Consider the following 23107-nt stretch of genomic DNA (forward strand, 5'->3'; position numbering starts at 1 on the left):
AAAACAAGAGAAAAAAATTTAAAGAAAATAAAATTAATAGTAGTGAACAAAAATATGTGAGAGAGAGAAGGGGTGAGAGAAGCACGTGTGTGGTGGCGATGTGGCAACAGAGCTAGCGGTATGAGGTCTTAGGAGGCCCCACCCAAACTGCTTTCATAAAACAGAAAGCCTATAAGTACAGTACTTCTATACTAAATATCATAAATACAATAAATACAACAAATACTGTATACCGTACATAGATACAGGTCATCCCCCACCATAACAATGAGATGCAATGGGGAAAACCCATCATTGAGCTGGGGTTTTGTTAAACTGGGATGTTATAACAGAAAGTACAGTACAGTTTAGGGATGTGTTTGAGAGCCTTGGGATTCCCCCCCCCCCAAGTCCAAAATCCACCCAAATGAGTCCAAAAACAAGTTTTGAGCTAACCTATACCCTCATATAGCTTTAAAACAAGCTAAACTAAGCCTAAAAGCAGTTTATAATTCACCTAAACCCAAAAATAAGATCTGAAAATCATCAAAAATTAGTCTGGAAAAAATTTAACTTAGTAAACTGTGTCCAATGTTCACTCCACACTAAAACACATCAATCTGAGTCAAAAAACAGTTTATAAATCAACCTAAACACAAAGTTTATGCCTAAAATATCATCAAAATCGGTTCAAAAAACAAAACCCATCACATAACCGGCAACTGGTGGCCATCGTTAGGCGGAGAAGGGTGTTAATTTTTTTACATCACTAAAGCGGGGTATCGCATAAAGGGGGATCATATAGCTGGGTATCCCAGTACTATCTATCTACCTACAGCCAGACACTCTACTCCCATGATGGGTGGCCACAAACAAATTGCCTCCATTTCGTCCTGTTCCCTGCCATTTTGCTGCCCTCCACCCAACATACACTCCCCTCTCTCATATACCTCTCTACTCCATCCCTCCACCTCATGCTCGGTTTTCTCCCTCCTCCACCTCATTCACATGCACTCTCCTAGTTAGTCTCTCGCTCTCCATCCCCTCCACATGGCCAAACCACCTCAGTGTATTTCTGAGAACGCTTTTTATCAAATTCACATCCACACCACTACGCTTCTTCATTTCCTCATTTGTCAATCTCTCTCTCCATATAACTGTACATGCCCCTCTCTAATACAGTAACTCATTTACTCTGCTCTCACTCTTCATGTGTGTCCTCCAACAAGGACCAAACTTTGCATCCATACGTTAGAGTGGTAATCACAATATTGTCAGCCAGCAGCTTTTTTCACTTTCAAGCCCACTTCCCAATTTCTTAATACTGCATTCAATGAAAATGGAACCTTTTGTAACTGTCGTACCCTTTCAAGCACTTCATCCTCCAAACTTTCATCCTTTCTCATCACACTACCAAAGTACTTAAATGCACTCACATTTTCCATTTCCTCACTATCCAGAATAACTGTGCATTCAGTGACTTCATTTCTTTTGAAGACCACAGCTTTACCCTAGTTTCATCTTTAGATTCCATTTCTTACAAAGCCCCCCAAACTCATTCACTAAGCCTTGCAGTTCCCCTTCATTTTCACTTAACAATACAGCATCATCAGCAACCAACAGAACATGAAGTTTCCAAACACTGCCCTCTCTCATCAGGGTCACTCCAGCATTCACTGCCCTACCTTGCATCTCTTTACTCCATCCATATATATATACAAACTCAACAGCCATCAAGACATGACACCCCTGTTTCCATTCAACATTCAGACAAAAATTCACTCAGTTCACCATCCACACAAGCTGAAGCCCTAACGTTGTCATACATAGTCTCTACGGCATTCAGCAGCTTCCCATGTACGTCATATATTTTTAATATTTTCCACATTTATCGTCTATCCCCTCTGTCATATGCTTTCTCCAAATCCACATATAACTTTTTATTCTGTCTCTCAACTCCTCCATACCTCTGCCTCAAAACCACTCACTACCTGCTTTCTTCTTTTGCACCACAGCTCGTCTCACTTCTTCATTCCACCACGCTGTACTTTGCACCCCCTTTCATCAGCTCTTTACCACCCCACACACCTCCTCATGTACTGCACAGATTTCTTCTGCTAATACCTTGCACTCACCTTCCACCTCCCCCATCTGCTCCAAATCCTATCTACCCAGTTGCTTCACCACTTCTCTTATATTATGCCTTTTTTTTTCATCCTCCTGCAACCTTTCTACCTCTTGGTATGGACTGCTTCCTCCTGCTCTTTTTTCTGTTCATCAAATGCATTTTTACCTTTACTCTCACCACTATAAATGGTGGTCAGTGTCCACATCCCCAACCTCTGTATGCTCTTGTATCCAGCACATATCTTCTCATTCTCTTATCCACACACAGATCAATCATTGCCTTCCATTCGTCCTGCTCAGCAACAATCCTGCTCATCACGCACCATGTATACCTGTGGATCTAAGGGTGAAATCCTCAAACTAGGACCAATGGACCATATGGCTCTGCATGGCATGGAGAGCCTTGGAGAGACCACTAAATCTCTCACAAGAAATATGCTACCCTGGTGCAGGATTAAACTGACAACCTTACAGTCATGAACAGCCAAAGCTACCACCAAGCTATTCTGGCAAATGCCTGTGAATCATTTTGTACCTAAAGAGGGTACTGGCTATCATCAATCCCCTCCCCACACATAAATACACAAAATAAGAATAAGCATTATAATTCTACCCACCCACCATACAGCAAACTGATATTGTGTTACTTTTAGGATACAACCATTCTGATCTTATCCCAAAGAGTGTCCAGATTTGGACAATGCACAGCACTGAAAAAAAAAAAAAAAATCATCATCATCACCACCACCACCATCCGGACCTCCTTTCCCACCCAAGGGCAGGGTAAGGAATAGCATGTCCAGACAGCACAAACTTGCCCAGTCCAAATAGGCCACACTTCCATCCACTCATCATTCACGCCCCCAGAGTCCTGGCTCTACTGGATACGCCAAAAACATTCACCACATTCTGCAGCTTCATACAAACGTATCCGATTGAGTCAATCCAGACGCTGCCATGCTCACAAGGCAGGGCTCTTGTTTGGCGAGCCACAGCTCGCAAATGCGAGTATTTTTTCCCTTTGGCGAACAAATTTTACATGCAAGTCGCCTTTTGGCGAGGAGAAAATACATCCACTTCAAAACCCAGTAAACTACAAAATAAGTAAAGCTCACTTAATTGAACAAAAAAGCAAGTTGTGATCGATTATTAAGTCTTTCCTTGTTGTCACTGTGAATATTTAAACATAGACAAAGCGTAAATATATGTAAATATACTGTCTAAATATATTTATTGCTCGTAAAATATTTCGGCTCATAGTCAGTTTGGCTACTAAAAATTTATTTGGCTGCCGCTTCTGCCCAATAGAGAGGGGGCCTGAACCTGGGAGTAGTGCCCCAGGAAGCCGCCCTATCAGTGGGTGTATAATGGTGGGTTAGTTGCAGTGCCAAGGCACGCTTGGAAGGTGTCCATACAGCTGTCCTGGCAGGGTACCCCAAGGCCACTACCACAACCACTGGTAAGCTGGTGGGCTAGGGGTCCCAGATCCATTGCCTGGACCTGGGACTGTGCAGTGAGTGGGGCCTGTGGTATGTCTGTCCCACCCTTTATTAATACTGAATATGACAAAACACAAGAAAAAGTTTCAAAGCAAGCCTGAGGACAGTAAATCACCTAGGGGGATGAGGGTGGGTTCATGGAATGTGGGAAGTTTGAGGGAAAGTGAGGCATTCAGTAGGAGGTGGGTGGATGTGGCATGTTTGCAGGAAGTCCGGTACAGGGGTGGATCAGCCAGAAAGATTGTTGGGAAGGACTGTTGCTATAAGTTGTTTTGGCAAGGGGGGGCAGACGGATATGGAGGTGCTGGTGTGATGGTTGCAGAGAAATGGGTGGAATACGTTATGAATGTTATGAGAGTAAGCGATAGGATATTGGTAGTGAAAATTCTGTTCGGTAGAAGGATAGCTCCGATTATATCAGCATATGCTCCACAGGCAGGATTGGATGAAGCAGAGGAAGATAGATTTTGGGATAATTTAATACATGTAGTGGGTGCTATGCGGGATGATGAGATAGTGGTTTTGGGAAGGGACTTAAATGGTCATGTAGGTGAAGCAGCACAAGGTTATGAAGGAGTGCATGGGGGATGTGCGTATGGTATAAGGAATGCAGAAGGGGAAAGGATACTCGAGTTTGGGGAGGCAACGGACATGATTGTGTGCAACACATATTTTAGGAAATGAGACAGTAGGTTAATTACGTATGAGTCTGGGGGAAATAGCAGTGAGATAGATTATTTTCTGGTTTGGAGGGCCGATAGGAGGTTAGTGAGGTTAAAGTTATAAGAAGTGAGGAGTGTGTGCAGCAGCACAAACTACTGATTTGTGATATGGTGTTTAAAGAACGAGTGATGAAAAAGAGGACTTATGTACCTAAGAGGAAAATATGGAAGCTGAAAAACCAAGTACTGTAGTATGGGATGCCTTCTATAGTGAGTTGAGGAGAGTGGTGGTGGAACAGGGAGCTGTAGACAGAGGCGTTCATGAACAGTACAGAGCCCTCAAAAACAATCTCTTGAGTTACTGATGTAACATGTGGTTGGACAAGAGGACCACCAAGACATAAGTAACTTGGTGGTGGGATGAGGGTGTACAAGCTGCAGTTAAGGAGAAAAGAAGGCTTTTCCGGGAATGGAAGAAGGGTGGTAGCAAAGAGGAATATTTGGCTGCCAAGCGTAGGGCTAGAAGAGAGGTATACAGGGCAAAGTCTGAGTTACAAAGACTTTTACTTGATAACCTAAATCATGGGGAAAGGAAAAATGTGATATTTAGGGTGGCAGGTCAGGTGAAGAAGGATAATCGGGATATTATAGGTGAGAAGTGTGTGAAGAATAATGAAGGAAGGGTAGTGGTGAACAATGAGGATATTAAAGATGCATGGAGAGAGCATAACCGGTTGTTGAATGAGGAGTTTGACTGGGACAGAGAAGGTTTGGTGCCAGCAGATCCAGTGTCTGGTCCTTGGCCTTTGATTGATGCTGCTACTGTGAGTGAGGCAATAGGCAGGATGAAGGTGGGGCAGGCAGCAGGTGTGTCTGGGTTGACTGCCAAAATGTTGAAGGCCTCAGGTGATATAGGGGTGAAGTTAGTCACTGACCCGATAAATAGGATTATTTATGAGTGTGTTTTCCCAGATGATTGGCTGAAGACTGTAATTGTAAATGTGTATGAAGGGAAGGGTGATGCCCTGGAAAGAGGAAATTATAGAGGTATAAAGCTTTTAGATCAGATAATGAAGGTAATGGAGAGAGTTTTAGAAGGTATGATTAGAGAGAGTGAATATTGATGAGATGCAGTTTGTGTTTATGCCAGGTAGGGGGACCACTGATGCCATATTCATTGTTCGGCAGCTTCAGGAAAAATATATTGGTAGGAGAAGGGATCTTTATTTTGTTTTTGTTGATTTGGAAAAGGCCTTTGACAGAGTCCCTAAAGAGGTGGTGAAGTGGGCAATGAGAAAGCTTGGCTTGGAGGAGTGGCTGGTTAGGGTGGTTATGGCTCTGTATGTGGGTGCTCACACCCAGGTAAGAGTGAATGAAGATTTGAGTGATGGGTTTTCCATGAATGTTGGTGTGCATCAGAGGTCAGTTTTGAGTCCCATGTTGTTTATCATGTTACTTGAAGCCCTTTCACATGACTTTAGAAACGGACTCCCGTGGGAGTTGTTGTATGCTGATGATTTGGTGATTGCAGAGAACAAAAGGGAGGCAGAGGAAAGGTTTAGGAAGTGGAGAGATTGTATGGGGCACAAGGGCTTAAGGGTAAATGCAGATAAAACAAAAGTGATGATATCTAGGGTTGGTGGCGGTACTGTCAAAGACGAGGGAGAGTGGCCATGTGCAGTTTGCCACAAGGGCGTGGGAAGTAATTCCATCTTGTGCGGCGTTTGTGATAAACGGGTGCATAAGAGATGTAGTGGTATCAGAGGTAGACTGCGAGATAATGCTGATTTTATGTGTACGGCGTGTCGGGGAGAGCAGGTGGAGATTGTCAGACGTGAAAGAATTGAACTTGCTGGTGAATCTCTTGAGTGTGTGGAAGAGTTTTGTTATTTGGGAAACATGTTCTGTGCTGGAGGTGGGGCTGGAGCTAGCTCTGTGGCTAGGGTGAGAGGTGGTTGGAAGAAATTCAGGGAGCTCTTGCCTCTCCTGACATTGAGAGGACTCTCCCTACATGCTAAGGGGTCTTTGTATGCCGCATGTTAGGAGTGTAATGCTGTATAGTAGTGAGACCTGGGCAGTGAAGAAGGAGGATATTCGCCAGCTCAGACGTACAGAAATGACAATGATTTGGTGGATGTGTAGTGCGTTCCTGCGTGCAAGGTCTGGGGGGGCTGGGTTCACAGTGGAAGAGTTGAGAGGTTAGATGGGACTGGAGTGTATTGATGTTGTGATGAGGAGAGGTAGATTGAGATGGTTTGGACATGTGGAGAGGATGGGGGATGATAATTGGGTGAGGAAGGTGAGAAGTGTTAATATTGGGGGTGGGGTTACAAGGGGTAGACCGAGAAAGACATGGGACGAGGTCATTAAGTGTGACCTTAGGGTTAAGGGACTGAACAGGGAGGCTGCACTGGATCGTGCAGCATGGAGAGCTGCCATTAGGTAACCAAGGCCGACGCATGCAAGCATGTTGGAGCCTTTAAAAACAAAACAAAACAAAACAAAATCTGAAACCCTAGGAGCCAAATGGCTCGCAACCATCAGCAGTTAGCAAGAGCCCTGCAAGGGGTGCCAAAATCCCTAATCATGCACTTCTCCTCACAACATTCATCCAGACAGCTCGATCTCTTGTCAGTTCCCTATTAATTAAATAAATAAATAATCAGTTAATCATTCAAGATTCAGCCAGGATCACAAAGTTATCAAGTATTTTTGCTAAGTCTTCATTTGCATCCAATACTATCTATCTATTTATCTATTGCCAGACGCCTCAATCCCGTACAGGGTGGCCACAAACAAATCGCCTCCACGTTGCCCTGTCCCCCGCCATTTCACTGCCTTGCTCCCAACTCACACGCCCCTTATATACCTCTCCACTCCATCCCTCCATCTCATCCCCGGCCTCCCCCTCCCTCTCCCCCCCTCCACCTCACTCACATAAACTCTCCTCATCAGTGTCTCATCCTCCATCCTCTTCACATGGCCAAACCGCCTCAGTGTATTCCAATACTGATGATGTTATATTAATTTTATACTGACTGACTGGATCATGCAATGTTCAAATACACTGTACATGATGTCCTGCACTGAGAAGAAGTGTACAGAAAAGTAAGGCAGAGAGGAAAAGAAAGCAGTGTACAAGTATCTGCAGATGAGATTAAACAATCAGAATATTGTTGCACTGAAGTTAAGGCATGTCCTCATCTGCAGCAGGGACTAGACTGAGTGGTTTAACAGATGGTGCTGGATAAATACTGGGTTTTACCACTGTATTTACTTTTGTTACTAAACACAGCATTTATCATCGTTATCCTCTTCTCCAACCCAAGGATGAGGTGAGACAGGGCTAGAAAAAAATTGAAACAAGGATATCTAATCAACAGTAAGCCCAATCAAACGATCATTCATCATTCACGTCCCTGGAGTCCTGATACATCTTAGAGGCATAATCATCCCACTACTTTTTCCATCTTCAATAATATATCATCAATTCACCCAGTTAACTGCATACTAACAAGTGCAATGGTTCAACAGGGTCTTTTATCTACAACTGTATTGTTCCTACCACATCCGGTCATTTGCAGTGTATTTTGTAACACCATATAATGGCTGCCATTTCTCTTGTGTAGATTTTTATAAATTTATGTCACCTGAATACTGAAACTAAGTATTCCCACTGGAAAAGGAATGATAATTTGCCATTTGTAATGCACCACAGAAATTATTCTGTCTATATTCCCACCATGAATCAATCCACAGTAGTTAGGATTATATATATATATATATATATATATATATATATATATATATATATATATATATATATATATATATGTCCGTCCATCATCCAATCCTACATTGCCCCAAGAGGAGCGTAGGAGCCCGGGGCTAGGCAGTTGGTCTCGACATTTAAGATGAGAGTGACCAGCCTCACTCATCCCTGAGTGGCATTACATGAGCAATCAACCCCAGCCACCCCTTGGATATAAACCTTCACCGGCTCAATCCAACTGGAGCGCAATAATTACCCACTAAACCACCAGGTGCCAAAATTTGGTTACATGGTTACCACCCAGCATAGTAAATGGTTTCCTGGTGTACAGGAAACCATTTGGCTTGTCACTCAGCGTAGAGTCACTCACAGGCAGAAGGAAAAGGAAAGAATGAAGGAAAGAAAGATAGAAGAGGGAGTGTAAAGTCATCCATAGGCAGAAGGACAAGGAAAGAATGAAGGATAGAAAGACAGAAGAGGATGGAAGGAAAGAAGGATGGAAGAGAGGAAAGGGCAGACACTCGAGAGCAGCAATACATCGAGTGAGTGGATGGTGAGCGCCCCCACCTACCATTAATATATATATATATATATATATGTTTGTGGTAGATGGGGGCACTCACCCTCCACTCACTTGATGTAGTGTTGCTCTCAGGTGTCTGCCCTTTCCATCAGATTGAGCCAATGAAGGTTTATATCCAAGGGGTGGTTGGGGTTTATTGCTCAGGTGATGCCACTCAAGGATGAGTGAGGCTGGTCACTCTCATCTTAAATGTCAGGACCATCTTGCCTAGCCCCGGGCTCCTATGCTCCTCATGGGGCGAAGTAGGATTGGATGATGGATGGATGGATATATATGTTATGTAATTAGCTAATGAACAACAATGCCAAGTTTCTAAACTTTTATATTAAGTTTAGTTGATTTAATAAATGAAAAGAACACAAAACAAGGTGATAGTATGAGGATGTACCATCCATGTATTAAAAAATCACACTGGTCTGTGATGTACAAGTAAGTCTGAACATTAATAAAGCTCCTCAAAGAAAGCAAGTGAATGACATAACTGAACTGCTGGATGCAAAGCAATAAATGATCAGTTATTAAGAATACAATAATCCTAAACATGAAACTAGTCATCTTCCATTTTCTGTATGATATAATTTTGTAACAGCACAAAATTTCTTAAACCCATCCAACTACCCATTCAGTAGCAAAGAGGGCTTTTTCTTTTTCTTTTTTTTTCTTTTTTTTTTTAAAGGAAGGAACCAAATGCCAGGAGCTCATAATTTCTTCCCTCCAAGAATAACAAAAACAAAACAACTGAGGGCCAAATTCAAGATCCTTTCGAGATGCCTGAACACTGCTTTTGAAAGACAGAGATCATAGGCAGCAGGAAATACAGACAGAAGAAGACAGTTCCAGAACTGATCTGTTGAATACATGAAGGACTGGGGATAAAGGTTAACTCTTGCATTAGAGAGTTGGACAGAAAAGGAATGAGAGTTTGTTGCTAGATGGGTGATATGCACCTGCCATAATGATGGAGGAATGCAAGCAGACAGTTCAGAGAAGCAGTAACCAATGAAGCAGCGATAGGACAACAGTGTGACAAAGAGACAGAGGCTGAAGGAAGCCAGTAAGAAGAGGAGAGGAAACGAAAAGCCTGAACTCCACCTTGTTTAGAAAAGATGTATGTGGGGAGTCCCCCCACACGTTTGAGTTGCACTCTATAAAGGAACGAATAAAACCCGTGTATAAAGTCAACAACTGTGCATGGAGTTGGCTTAACACACCTAATCTCTTGGAAGCAGCTTTTACATGTGACGTAATATGATCTTTCCAAGATAAATCCCAAGAGAATGAAACCCCAAGTACAGCATGTTTTACGATGATGCAGGACTGAGCTGGATATTGTTAAATATTAGAGGATATTCCTGTGGATGATTCTGTTGGGTTGATAGATATAAGAACTGAGTTTTGGATGCACTAAGAACAAGATTATTTTTACCCCAATCAGAGATATGAGCCATGTCAGACATTAGGTGTGCCATGGCCTCATCCTATGTTTGTTAAGTAACTGCTGAGATGGATGCTGCGGGAAGTGAATGAAAAGGTGAAGGATGGAGTTACCAGTGTAAAAGTGGACAAAGTTAGATGTACAGCTTAGAGGGTCACTGATGAATAAAAAGAAGAGAGTTGATGATATGACAGAGCCTTGAGGAATACCACTATTGATAGCTGTAGGAGAAGAACAGTGGCCATCTACAACAGCTGCTACAGACTGATCATAAAGGAAGCTAGAGATAAAGGCACAGGTAGAAGGACAGAAACCGTAAGAGGGCAGTTTGGAAATTAAAAATTTATGCCAGACTTGACCTCAAGCCTTTGAGATGTCACGTGCAGTGGCAAAGCTTTCGCCAAAGTCCCAAAAAGAGGATGACCAGGAGTCTGAAAGGTAAGTGTGAAGACCACCAGTGTAGCGTCCCTGGCGGAACCCATACTGACAATCAGAATGATGGTTCTGATTGGAAAGATGCTCTAATTTTTTTTTTTTTTAAAGAACAGAATCAAAAACTTTTGAAACAGAGGATGTTAAAGCTATTGGGTGATAATTAGAGAGATGGGAGGGTCATCCTTCTTTGATACAGGCTGAATGAGAGTACTTCCAGCAAGAAGAAAAGGTACAAGTTGACAGACAAAGACTAAAGAGTCTACCTAGGCAGGGTGTAAGCACAGAAGTACAGTTCTTGAAGACAGCAGGAGAGACTCCATCAGGCCCAGATGCCTTGTTAGTATTGAGGCCAGTGATTGCAGAAAATACATCTATTGATGCTATTTTAATGTCAGCCATGATGAAGTCAGAGGGGGGAAGTGATGGAGGAACAGTGCCAGAATTGTCTACAGTGGAACTGGAGGAGAAAGTCTGTGCCAAGAGTTCTGCATGTTCAGTAGAAGAAATAGCTACAGAGCCATAAGGGTGGAAAAGAGGAGGGAAGGATGATGAAGTAAAGTTGTTAGAAAGATTTTTGGCAAGGTGCCAGAAGGAGCAGGAAGAATTTGAGTTGAAGAGTTCAGAGCATTTAGTACAAATGAAATTATTTTTAGCAAAGCAAAGAGCAGACTCAGCACAATTCCCTACAGAAACATAAAAGAGATGAGATTCAGGAGTGGGTTGGCTCCATAGCTTGGCTACTCAGTCCAAAAATTTATGGTGTGACCAGTCATAAATCCTTGGGCAGCACTATGTTAGCAATGAACCCCAACCACACCTTACATGTAAACACCTACAGGCCAAATCTGGTGGAAGCAAGGCCCACTAACCATAAGGACCAATTGCAGATTATCTCGTTAACACCCAAGAAAGTAAACGGTTTCCTGGCCCTCAGTGTACAGTCACCAACAGGCAGCAATATGCTGTGAGTGAATGGTGGACACTCCCACCTACCAACGATTTTCAGAAAACAATTAAAAATCATTCTGTGATATTTAAGTTTATTGAGCAGTAATCCACTAGACTTAATTTTAAAAGGCAGATACAGGATCTATAACAGCTTTATACAGCACAGAATAGTAAATAAACTTGAAAGGGTTCCATATATATTTATAAAGAATATATTACATATCTATTGTCAACTTAACATCGGATGCCTGCACCAATAGACATGAATGTTCCAAAAGTACCACCTGACTGCAGCATCACCTTTCCAACATTGTTCATCAGCTCTCTCCCCCTGAGGCCATACCTGAAAAAGAAAGATCTGTTAAAATCATCCACTACACAATCTCACAATGGCATCTATTCATGCTTTTTAATCATATTAAATGATCAAAACATTACTGCTGATTCTTCATTCCCATTTTCTGGATTCTAGGTCTCACCCAGCCCACTATAATACAGAAAACTTGGATAAAACACCCACAATGACAACAGAAATGAAGATGACTGATGAGTATGATGATGATGATGACAAATTACAGTACTGTATACAGTATGTGTTTCCAGACGTGTGAACTTAGAAGGCACATTTTTTATTAAAGTCAATCAATCTAGTGACAAAAAATTTACCACCCTGTCTAAGTACTGTACTTACTATCCCATTAAAAGTTCAGTTCTCTTTAGTTTTGCAAAACATTAAAGCCTAATCACAAGGCGCATTATCTCAATGCATCTGTACTAAGATTATGAGATGTCATTGTTAATGGTCTATCTATCTATCAATCCATAACCTGACACCATAATAAGGGGTGACCATTTGTCTTTAAGGCAGTTTTACAGGTAGGGGCAACAGCCTTCCGTCAACGTACTTGTTGACATGTAGGGAACACATATGGGTTGTTTATTAGTTACCACCCAGCACTGTAAATGGTTTTATGGCTAACAGGAAACCATTAGCCTTGTCACTCAATGTAATGCCACCTGCACAGGAATGAAGAGAAATAAAAAGTGACAGGAAAGATGGGAGAAAAAGGAGGGCAGACACAGAAAAAAAAAAAAATGATAAAGGTGAAGAAGTAAGCAGCACTACATCAACTGAGTGGATGATGGTCACCACCACCTACCACCAATGTTAATGGTGCATAACAAAATTACTGATTTGAAAGAACCATGGTGGAGCTCCTCTAGGCATGTAACTGATGGCAAATTACGGAATACAGAAATGAGGAGGTGTATTGTTACCAATGCAGTGAGGCAAATGAACTTGGTCAGCTAATGGCAGCTCTCCATGCTGCTCAATCTCTGGCAACCTCTCTGTTCAATCCCTCATCCCTCAGATCACACTCAACAGACTCGTCCCAGGTCTTTTTCGGTCTGCAACTCGCAACCCTCCCCCTGAAACTCACATTTCTCACTTTCCACTCCAACTGTCACCCTCCATCCCCTCCACGCAATCTGCTCCTTCTCATCACAGTACCAGTACACTCCAGTCCCATCCTTCCTCCCACCTCTTCAATTCCAAACCTAACCCCCCCAAGCTGTGCATTCAAGGAAAAACTACAAATTCATCTAATCACTTCCATTCCTGTATGTTTGAGCCTGCAAATATCATCCTTCCCTGCCTGGCTTTCACTACCATACAGCATTACACTCCTAACATATACCGCATACAAAGATCCCTTAGTACAGAGGGAGAGCCCTCTCAATGTCAAGAGATAAAACAGTTCCCTGAACTTCCTCCAGCCACCCTTTACCCTAGCCACAGGGCTAGCTCCAGCCCCATCTCCAGCATATAAAATGTCCCGCAAATAATGAAAGTCTTCCACACACTCAAGAGACTCAACAGCATGATCATTCCTTTCCCTCCCTGACAATCCCTATATGCTCTTGCCGACACACCACATACAAATCGGCATTATCTAGCAGTCTTCCTTTAATACCACAGCATCTCTTATGCACCCACTTATCACAAATACTGTACAAGATGGATTTACTTCCCATGCCCTTGTAGCGAAACGCACTTAGCCACTCTCCCTCTGCTTTGACAGTACTGCCACCAGCCCTAGAAATCATCACTTTTGTTTTATCCACATTTACTCTCAAACCTTCGTGCCCCATTCTGTCTCTCCATTTCCAAAATCTTTCCTCTGCCTCCCTTTCACTGTCTGCAGTCAGCACCAAGTCAGCAGCCTACAACATTTCCCTGGGAGTCCATTTCTGAAGTCAGATGAGAGAGCTTCAAGCACCAGTAGAAGGGAATGATGAAGATGCAGTTAAGATGGAGATGCAGATGGGGGTACCACACAGTAGAAGGGGGGAAGTGAGAGGCAAGCCAAGGTGGAAGATGTGGAGATAATGTCAGCAAAGATATGAGGGGTTCCACAATATAAGGCATTCTCACACCAAATCATAAAACGCCAAAAAATGGGTTCAAAGTTCAGCAACATTCTCGCAATCTTAACTTCTTTCATTTTGATGGTAGAACATTCACTGTTTTCCTATTCTTATAATATTTTGGCTATATCTACGAACTTAATATTATTTAATAATATTTTTCAATTTTTTAGTTTTTACTTTAATTTTGCTAAACTTTCAACCATTTTCTGGCAAAACTTAACTGCTTAAGCAAATAACAACATTGATCAGAATGAAGATGAGTGCCATTAAACAATATGAATGTGCTATGGTGCCCCCAAAAAGGTCATACGAGTAGGCTGTAAAACAGAGAGAATTCTTTTTCACGTGCTATGAACAAAGCACAACAGTAGGGGCTGACAAACAGCAGGGCAAAAACTCCTGCCAAACACACTACCATGTACAGCCGGCCAATAATTAAGTAAGGCTCACGGTCCGGCTACATTCTCATTGGCTGCAACCAACACATGCACACACAGGCATACAGAGCCAAGACATGCTCCTCCTCTCCCATACCACCATCACAGCTGTGTGCATATACAATACATTTTTTGAAGGACTTTCAACCAAACTTCCTGTGGAGGAGGGTGTTCTCATCCAAGGACAAATGACAGAGTACGGGTGAAAATAGTGTTATCCTACAAAAATGCATTTTCCGGCTGGTGGTCTGTGAACCCCTTCCATTGAGCAGCCCCTCAATTGAAGCTCAAAGGCTTTAAGGAGGGAAGCACTGTGAACAAAGTGAGATAAAGGACTGCAATTCAAACAGCTGATCCCAAAATGATCTCAAACTGAGGCTGTGTAAAAAAAGATCACGACGCTGCTCCTCATAAAGAGCTATGCTAGTACTGGCCGAGACTTGGTACGGCTAAGTGACTTTAACAAGTGCCTCTTTTGGGCCCTCCCAGTAGACAGTGCCTCACCACATCGAGGCACAGGAAGGAGTGTGGAAATTTGGTTCTCAGATGGACAGGCAGTTGCATCTCTCCACTCAGTTAACGAACACCATAGCAGGCTCCATATCACCCTGTTACATTTATGTGGTTACCACTCAGTACTGTAAATACCAAATCCTCCTGGGTTACAGGAAATTATCAGGCTTGTCACTACTCAGCACAGTCACCTGAAGTGGAAAGAAGAGTAATTGAAAGTGACAGGAAGGATGGGAGAAACAAGAAGTGAGGTGGGCAGACAGAGAAAAAGTGATCAAGGTGATGGAACAACTAGGCAGCATTACACAAAGTGAGTAGATGATGGCCATCACTACCTACCACTAACCAAAATCTTTCAAGGAGGAACGATGAAGAAAAAATAATCCTGAACCAGCCCACAGCAACATGATGCCCATCATGTAAAGTATTGTACCATATTGTATAATACACATCTTATATCTATCTACCTATCTATCTACTGCCAGACGCCTTAATCCCATAATGGGTGGTAACAAACAAATCGCCTCCATGTCGCCCTGTCTCTCACCATTTCACTACCCTTTCCCCATCTCACACACCCCTCTCTCATATATCTCTCCACTCCATCCCTCCACCTCATCCTTGGCCTCCACCTCTCACCCCCCCCCCATCCACCTCAATCACATACATTTTCCTCATTAGTCTCTTGCTCTCCATTCTCTCCACATGGCCAAAACTACCTCAATGTATTTCTCCTAATAGTTTCTATCACATCTACATTCACATCACAATGCTCTTTCACTTCCACATTTGTCAGTCTGTTTTTCCATGAAACTCCACATGCTTCTCTCAAATAACTCATTTCCACTGCTCTCTCTCTTGACCTGTGTCCTTCCAACAAGGTCCAAACTTCACTTCCATACATTAAAGTTGCTATCACAATACTATCATGCAGTGCCTTTTTTACATCCATGCTCACTTCCCTATTTCTTATCACTGCTTTCAAAGAACCAGCAACCTTTCTTCTTTGTTATACTCTTCCAAGCACTTCATCCTAAAAAATTCTATCCTTACTCATCACACTACCCAAGTACTTAAATGCACAACACCTCAAAAAAATGATGACCCAATTCCCAGTATCGGTACCTTTCGCTCAGAAAGTGGTATCGGACAACTGCCACGGCCTAGTCATATTTCCTATACAGTACTGCACACCAAAAAGAGCAGTATTGTACAGTATCAAACAGTATACAGTACTCTCTTCAAACACATTTGTAATTATATGAGTAGTGATGATAGTGTTCACCAAAACATACAAGGTACTGAGTGGGTAGGGATTTTGATAATTTGGCAATTTTGATTTTTCGGCACTTGCCTGGTCCCATAGATGCCAAAAAATCGGACTTCTACTGTATATACCTGTACATATATATATACTGTATATAAATACACCCACTGCAAATTGACTTAGGACCTACACACAGAACTGTTATGGGAGAGTTGTCTGTCTTTGCTTTGTGTTTCCACCTCTACCAAGTGAATTTTTTGGGCAAGAAGTAACTGGCAACTCCTCTGGTGTTGGTGGGAGGTGGTGAAACACTCAGCACGTCAGTGCTTGCCCAGAAATGAGAGTGGGAGTATATGTTCCTGTCGCTCCGAGCTTGCACCTCCCTCTTTTTTCATATGCATTACTGTTTGCCCTGTTATTTTCCTAGGGTCGAGTTGTCATGCCTGGAAAGTACTGCTCAAGGGGTGAGAGGGTCCGTATCACTGCATGGAGGCAGGACAATGTCCCTATCAACACAATTTATGAATGTACTGGATGCGCAAAGTCAACCGTCATGAAGATTCTTGCTGCAATGCACGGCCTGCCACCTGATGTCGTACCAGAGCACAAGCATGGCGGTGGAAAGAAGAGGACGACTTCGAGAGGTACGGATACACTTCTGAAGACGGAAGTAATCAAGAATCCTCGACTGACAGCTGCAGAATTGAAGAGAATGCATCCCCAGCTGTTACAAGACGTCTCAATTCAAACTATCCAACACTGCTTGCAGAAGGAGCTGGTTTGCCAACCTGCACCGCAACCAAGAAACCGTTTCTCACTGACCGCGTGAAGAAGCAGCACATTCAGTTTGCCAAGAATATGCACACTGGACATCAGATGAGTGGAGAAAAGCCATTACAACACTACAATTATGCTTACAAGCACTTCTCACCCTACATACAATCTCTACCAGACAGCCTAAGCCACTTGGTAGAGATACATTGGCTGTATCGTCCCTACTTCGGTAGGAATAGGCCGGTCCTGCAGTGGACACTCAAATGGCTGATGACATGATATATATTTATATATATATATGTAGTGAATGGAGATATTGAAAGGTGGGTGTGCATATGTGTGACTGTGACTACATCAAGCTAAGGCTGGTGTTGGTTGGGAGTCAACAACTTTTTTCCTTTGACTTCCTCTTCCAAAATTAGGATGCATCTTACATAGTGTTGCATCTTGTATGTCATGAATACGGTACAGTACTTACTAGTTAAGTCTCCATAAAATACAAACCATTGATACAACATATTAGATACCCAAGGTATTAATTGAATTTAGCTTTGCTTTTATATATTATTGAGAGTCAAGGGCAGCTGAATATGAAAGCTCAAACTTGCCCTCTGCACAGTTAGTACCAGTACCCAAAATGTTATACAATAAACCCTGTTATACATCCCCTTTGTGATGTTTTATTTGGTCCACAATAAATTGTAAAATGAGTGCATATGAAAGTTTCATTACTATCTATAAAGCTGCGCCAGTGTCCTCACACAGCATACAGTATCTGTATTGAAGAAAAAGCTGTGATTTTTTGGAACACATCCTTGTCATATCATGAGGACTGCCTGTACTTTAGTATGTACCCTAAAATGACATAGCACTGTACAATACCTGAGAGCTGTGAAACCTCCAAAGATAGCTCCTGTTGCGAGGCCGACAGAGAAACCCATCATGAAACCCAATTTGACCCGGTCCCAGCAGCTTGGCCCCTGACCCTGCTGGTAATAGCTTCCTGCTGGGACTGCTGGCATGTCGGGGCTGAAATATAAAGGTAAATCTCAGGTGGTCTGTCAATAGCAGTAAACGAAATATCACACAAAATATAATATTTTTAAATTATGCACAATTTCCTGCACTATTAACATGAAAGCTTATCCTCCTACTTGGTCCACATTTTGCACAAAATGTGTAGGTAAAGAACATACTGGTACAACTTGTATTAACTTGTGTGCTTTTTTTATATATTACCGTCCTCTCATCTTAAATGTCAGGACCAACCTGCCTAGCCCCAGGTTCCTAGGCTCCTCAAGGGGCAGTGTAGGAGTGGATGATGGATGGATGGATATACAGTAAAAGTCCTGTAATCTGAACGGCAGGGGACTGAGGGTCTTTCGGACTACTGTTTTTTTCGGACTATTGGGAGGGATTTCTGAATCATTAGACATATGAACATTCATGATCACTAATTTCTTTCCAGCGGTGCCCCCTTCCTACCACTGTATACCCAGGGAAGGCAGGAGGGAGGGACGAAACGAGCTCTATCCGCCACTTCCCAAGCTCCCGACCCTCCCCTATACCCCTACCCAACCCCCCACCCCACCCATCATTCTTAACTGGCAGTTACATCTCAAGCTGATTTGATGCTTAGCATTCTTGCTCCCACAACTAATACAGACATAGAACACTAGGATATGTTAAAAGTATATAATATAACTATCAACATGCTGCAGCAAGAAATTAATGCATTATGAAGTTGACAGTAGAACAAAAACATTAACAGCCACCTCAGGCCTCAGATGTTGGGTGCACTGCTTTGCAAACACACACACACAAACACAATAATAATAATAATAATAATAACAACTACAGCAACAATAATAATAATAATGTGGACGGGAGTTTGCGCCTCGCTCAGGTTGCGAAAAGTTTCACTGACGAAGTGGGTGGTTACTGTCCCCCTCGAGCAAGGGGACGGGTGCGTGCGTGTGTGAAGGTCACAGCCTTGCCCTTAGATCGGACTATATGAGCTTTCAGCTCCCTTCCGGGAGGGTAAAAGCTGACGATCACGACCATCTAGTGATCCTGACCGACCCGGTGAATTACAAGCACCCAACGCATGAGGCCTGGAATGGCCAATGTTAACGTTTTTGTTTTACCATCAACATTAAAATGCATTAATTTCTTGCTGCAGCATTTTCACATTTATATTATATACTTTTTACATATCCTAGTGTTTTGTTTATGTATCAGTAATATGATTATAAGTGTAAATTACGAGGTTAGCTTAAGATGTAACTCCTCGTTAAGAATGGTGAGTGGGGGGTTGGGAAGGGTAGGGGTCTGGGGGAGGACTGGGAGCTGGAGTAAAGGCAGGTGGAGCTCGTTTTGTCCCCCTCCCCTCCCATCTTCCCTTGGTATACAGGGGTACGAAGTGGGCACCCTTCGGCAGAAATTATTGATCATGAGTGTACATGATCATTCAATACACACTTAAAATGATATGGGTTACTGTTTTACTCACTGGAAATGCATAGAAGTGCAGATGAATAGTAGCGGGCAGGTACGGTACATCCAAGGCCAAGAGCAAGTCCAAGCCAGATAAATCCTTAGATAAAGCCCGGGAAAAAAAAAAAAAAAAATTTGCCTTGACAAATTCAGAGTATAGTGAGTCCTTGAAATACGAAAACTTGAAGTATGAATTTCCGATGGTACGAAAGTGATAAATGTAGGACAAATTCCACAATACGAAAGTATAAATTCCACAATACGAAAGTATGTCTCGATGGTACGAAAAACGATACAAGAAGAAATACGAAAAATTCAAAATGGGCGCGCTGCACAGTGCCGCACTCGCTTGTGGCGAGAAAACGAACTAACACCTCTCTGGTAAACACATTTTCGCGCGCTTCCTAATCGAGTCACGTCCGGCCTCTCCCCTCAGCTTCGCTGTACGTTATGCTGTTTTTCGCTGTTCTTCACCTTTTCGTATTTTCACCATGCGTGTGGATGGTGAACTAAGTGAATTTTTCTCTTTGAAAGTTGGTTTGAAACAAGGATGTGTCATGTCTCCATGGTTGTTCAATCTGTACATGGATGGGGTAATAAAAGAGGTACAAGGTAGGATAGTGGATGTTGGAGTGGCCCTGGTGAGAGAGGATAGTGTTTGGAAACTCCCTGTACTGTTGTTTGCAGATGATACTGTGTTGTTGAGTGAAGACGAAGGGGAGCTGCAAGGCTTGGTGGATGAGTTTGAGAGAGTGTGTAAGAAACGGAACCTAAAGGTGAATGTAGGGAAGAGTAAAGTGATGGTCTTTGAGAGAGGTGAAGTTAGTGAATGTACAGCGAGGTTAGATGGTGAGGAATTGGAAAATGTGAGTACGTTTAAGTATTTGGGTAGTGTGATGAGTAAGGATGGAGGTTTGGAGGGTGAAGTGCTTGAAAGGGTACAGCAGGGAAGAAAGGTTGCTGGTTCCTTGAAAGCAGTGATAAGAAACAGGGAAGTGAGCATGGAAGTGAAAAAGTTACTACATGACAGTATTGTGATACCAACTCTAACGTACGGAAGTGAAGCTTGGACATTGTTGGAAGGACACAAGTCAAGCGTGAGAGCAGTGGAAATGAGTTATTTAAGAGGAGCCTGTGGAGTCACATGGAGAGACAGGCTGACGAATGAGGATATAAAGGAGCATTGTGGTGTGGATGTGGATGTGATAGGAAGTGTTATGAGGAACACACTGAGGTGGTTTGGCCATGTGCAGAGGATGGAGGGTGAAAGACTGACGAAGAGAGTGTATGTGAATGAGGTGGAGGGGGGAAGAGGGAGGGGGAGGCCGAGGATGAGATGGAGAGATGGGATGGAGAGGTATATGAGAGAGGGGGGTGCGAGTTGGGAGCAGGGCAGTGAAATGGCGGGGGACAGGGCGACTTGGAGGCGATTTGTTTGTGGCCACCCCAAACGGGATTGAGGCGTCTGGCAATAGATAGATAGATAGACCATGCCTCCCAAGCGCCCTGCATCATCTCCAGCATCCAGGGAACCAGGTGCAAAGAAGAAACAGCATCGTACTCTCACTCTTGAGAGGAAATTGGAGATACCATAATCCTTCCACTTTCCGATGTAATAGAGCCAAAAGCATGTCCGGAAAGAGGTCCTGTCCGGAAAGTGCGCCCCAGCCTCCTGGACTTGTACTTATGGACCCTAAACTACCCTGACTCAGAAAAACACCTATACAACTCCCTAATGGACATGCATAGCACCTATTTAAGACCCAAATCACACCAATAAGGGACATAAAAGACTTAAATAAATGCAAAAGAACCAGAGAATGAGGTTTTAGCGATGAGTTTATACAGTATTAAACATTCTGGGTACTTACAACAAGGCCCTGGCTCCTGGACTGGTACTTAAGGGCCCTAACCCAGCCTAACTTTGAAAGCCACCTAAATAACTCTCTACCGGACATGCATAGCACATACTTAAACCTATATAAGACCCTATTCACACCAATAATGGGCATAAAGCATAAAATAAATGAAAAAGAACCAAAGAATGAGGAATTAGAAGTGGCTGTACCTCAGCCAGGGTACTTACAGCATGTCTGTGGCTGCCTTCTCTGGCTTTGGCAGTGGTGAAAATGCTCTTGAAGCACGTACAGTAATCCAGTGTTGTGCTGCACTTACAGTACCGGTAATTCTTTGCACTGTGAGTTACAATTGTTTAACACTACAAATTGTTAACTGCATCACACCAGTTCCAATCCCCCTTCCTACTGTTATTATTAGGTACTGGTATTATTTTACAAGTGGACAATATGCAGTTTTGGAATTTTAGCACCATTATCGTATAGTATAGTCCCTAAGGATCACAAATAACCCCCGTTACCCCATTTGGAAATTGATTATTACTCCCCTAAGATAGGTTAGGTATGTTGGGTTTGGTTTGGTTAGTTTTATTGTGTTCGGTGAGGGGCATTTCCGACAAAAATGAGGGTCAGAAACATTCGAATCGCATCGAAAACTGCCAGAAAAATATATTGCACTACCTGGGGGGTGTATTGTCCACTTGTAAAAATTTCCCTAAAAACTTAATTGTATTGCTTTGTAAATAGGGCATAAAGCTCCATCCTTGCTCAGAGCACCTCATATTCTCCTTTAAATCGAATTTCTTTGGGACATGCCAGAGAAGACAATGTTAAACGTACATTTATCGAGGAATACTTCATGGAATTAAAAATTACAATACGGCACAAGAACGCACTTGTAAAACTACTTCCTTAGCTTTTATCATTCTTTTTCTGTGCCTGCCCTCCTCTATTCCTATTTCTCCTATCTTTCCTGTCACTTCTTATTCCTTTTCTTTCCTTTACAGGTGGCTTTACATTGACTGACAAGCCAAATGGTTTCCTGTAAGCCAAGAAACCATTTACAATGCTAGGTGGTAACCATATAACCAAACCATACATGCTCCCTACGTGTCAACAAGTGGGTTGGTGGAGGGTTGGTGCCCCTCCCTGTAAAACAACTAACTCAGTGTCAAATGGCCACCCTTTACGGGATTATGGTGTCTGGCACTAGATAGATAGTATGTCTTTTCCAGAAACGCAATTATTTCTTACACAACTGAAATAGCTACTGTAAGTACATACACACTGGGTACCACACCACACTACTTACGGTATTAACAATTACTTGCTATTTAGAAAAATGACCACGAACTTTATGTTAATTGCTTAACTGTAAAGATAACATGTGTACGGAAACGGTACACTAAATTACAAATTATATATATATATATATATATATATATATATATATATATATATATATATATATACTGTATTACTGTATAAACAGTAACCTCAAACTCACCTTTTACTCGAAGAATCTTGTTTACGTGAAGCCGTGTGTACCACTGTTGCCACAGCCACACTTTTAATTGTGAATTATCGTACCGACTAATCAAAAATATCGTTTTTTCGTTGAAATTATCTTTATCTTTTTTCTTTTTCTTTTTTTTTTAATGCGAGGAAGAAGGAACCAAAGGCTGCGAGCCCGCAACTGTTGTTCCTTCCAAGAGAAAAACAAAATACAAGAGAGAGCCAAATTCAAGATCCGATCATTTCGAGATGCCTGGACACACTGCGTTTGAAAGACTGGAGATCATCTATCTATCTATCTATATACCTAGGCTGCTTCCCCCAAGGAAAAGGAGGTAGCCAAGACAGGACGACACACTCCCCATTTACTCATCCA

General features: G+C 42.5%; 1 protein-coding gene across 1 annotated transcript; it reads right to left on the reverse strand.

The window, feature by feature from the left end:
- Positions 1-11504: 11504 nt before the first annotated feature.
- LOC145393420 (reactive oxygen species modulator 1) lies at positions 11505-22785 on the reverse strand. Its single transcript, XM_080267516.1, has 3 exons — positions 22724-22785; positions 17747-17893; positions 11505-11783 (listed from the first exon to the last, which is right to left on the reverse strand). The coding sequence occupies exons 2-3, from the start codon at positions 17884-17886 to the stop codon at positions 11675-11677; spliced, it is 249 nt and encodes an 82-aa protein (XP_080123642.1). The 5' UTR covers positions 17887-17893; positions 22724-22785; the 3' UTR covers positions 11505-11674.
- Between the last annotated feature and the right edge of the window lie 322 nt (positions 22786-23107).

The sequence above is a fragment of the Coenobita brevimanus genome, chromosome 24 (genome assembly GCF_032717465.1).
Source record: "Coenobita brevimanus isolate Jiangsu-jjx chromosome 24, ASM3271746v2, whole genome shotgun sequence".
NCBI classification, from domain to species: domain Eukaryota; kingdom Metazoa; phylum Arthropoda; class Malacostraca; order Decapoda; family Coenobitidae; genus Coenobita; species Coenobita brevimanus.

Bases quoted from the DNA above. Each gene is read 5' to 3' on its own strand.
- LOC145393420 (XM_080267516.1), bottom strand. From the start codon at position 17,886: ATGCCAGCAGTCCCAGCAGGAAGCTATTACCAGCAGGGTCAGGGGCCA. The intron at 11,784-17,746 runs GTATTGTACAGT...TTTCTTTTTCAG, and splicing joins GGAGGTTTCACAGCTCTCAG to GTATGGCCTCAGGGGGAGAG.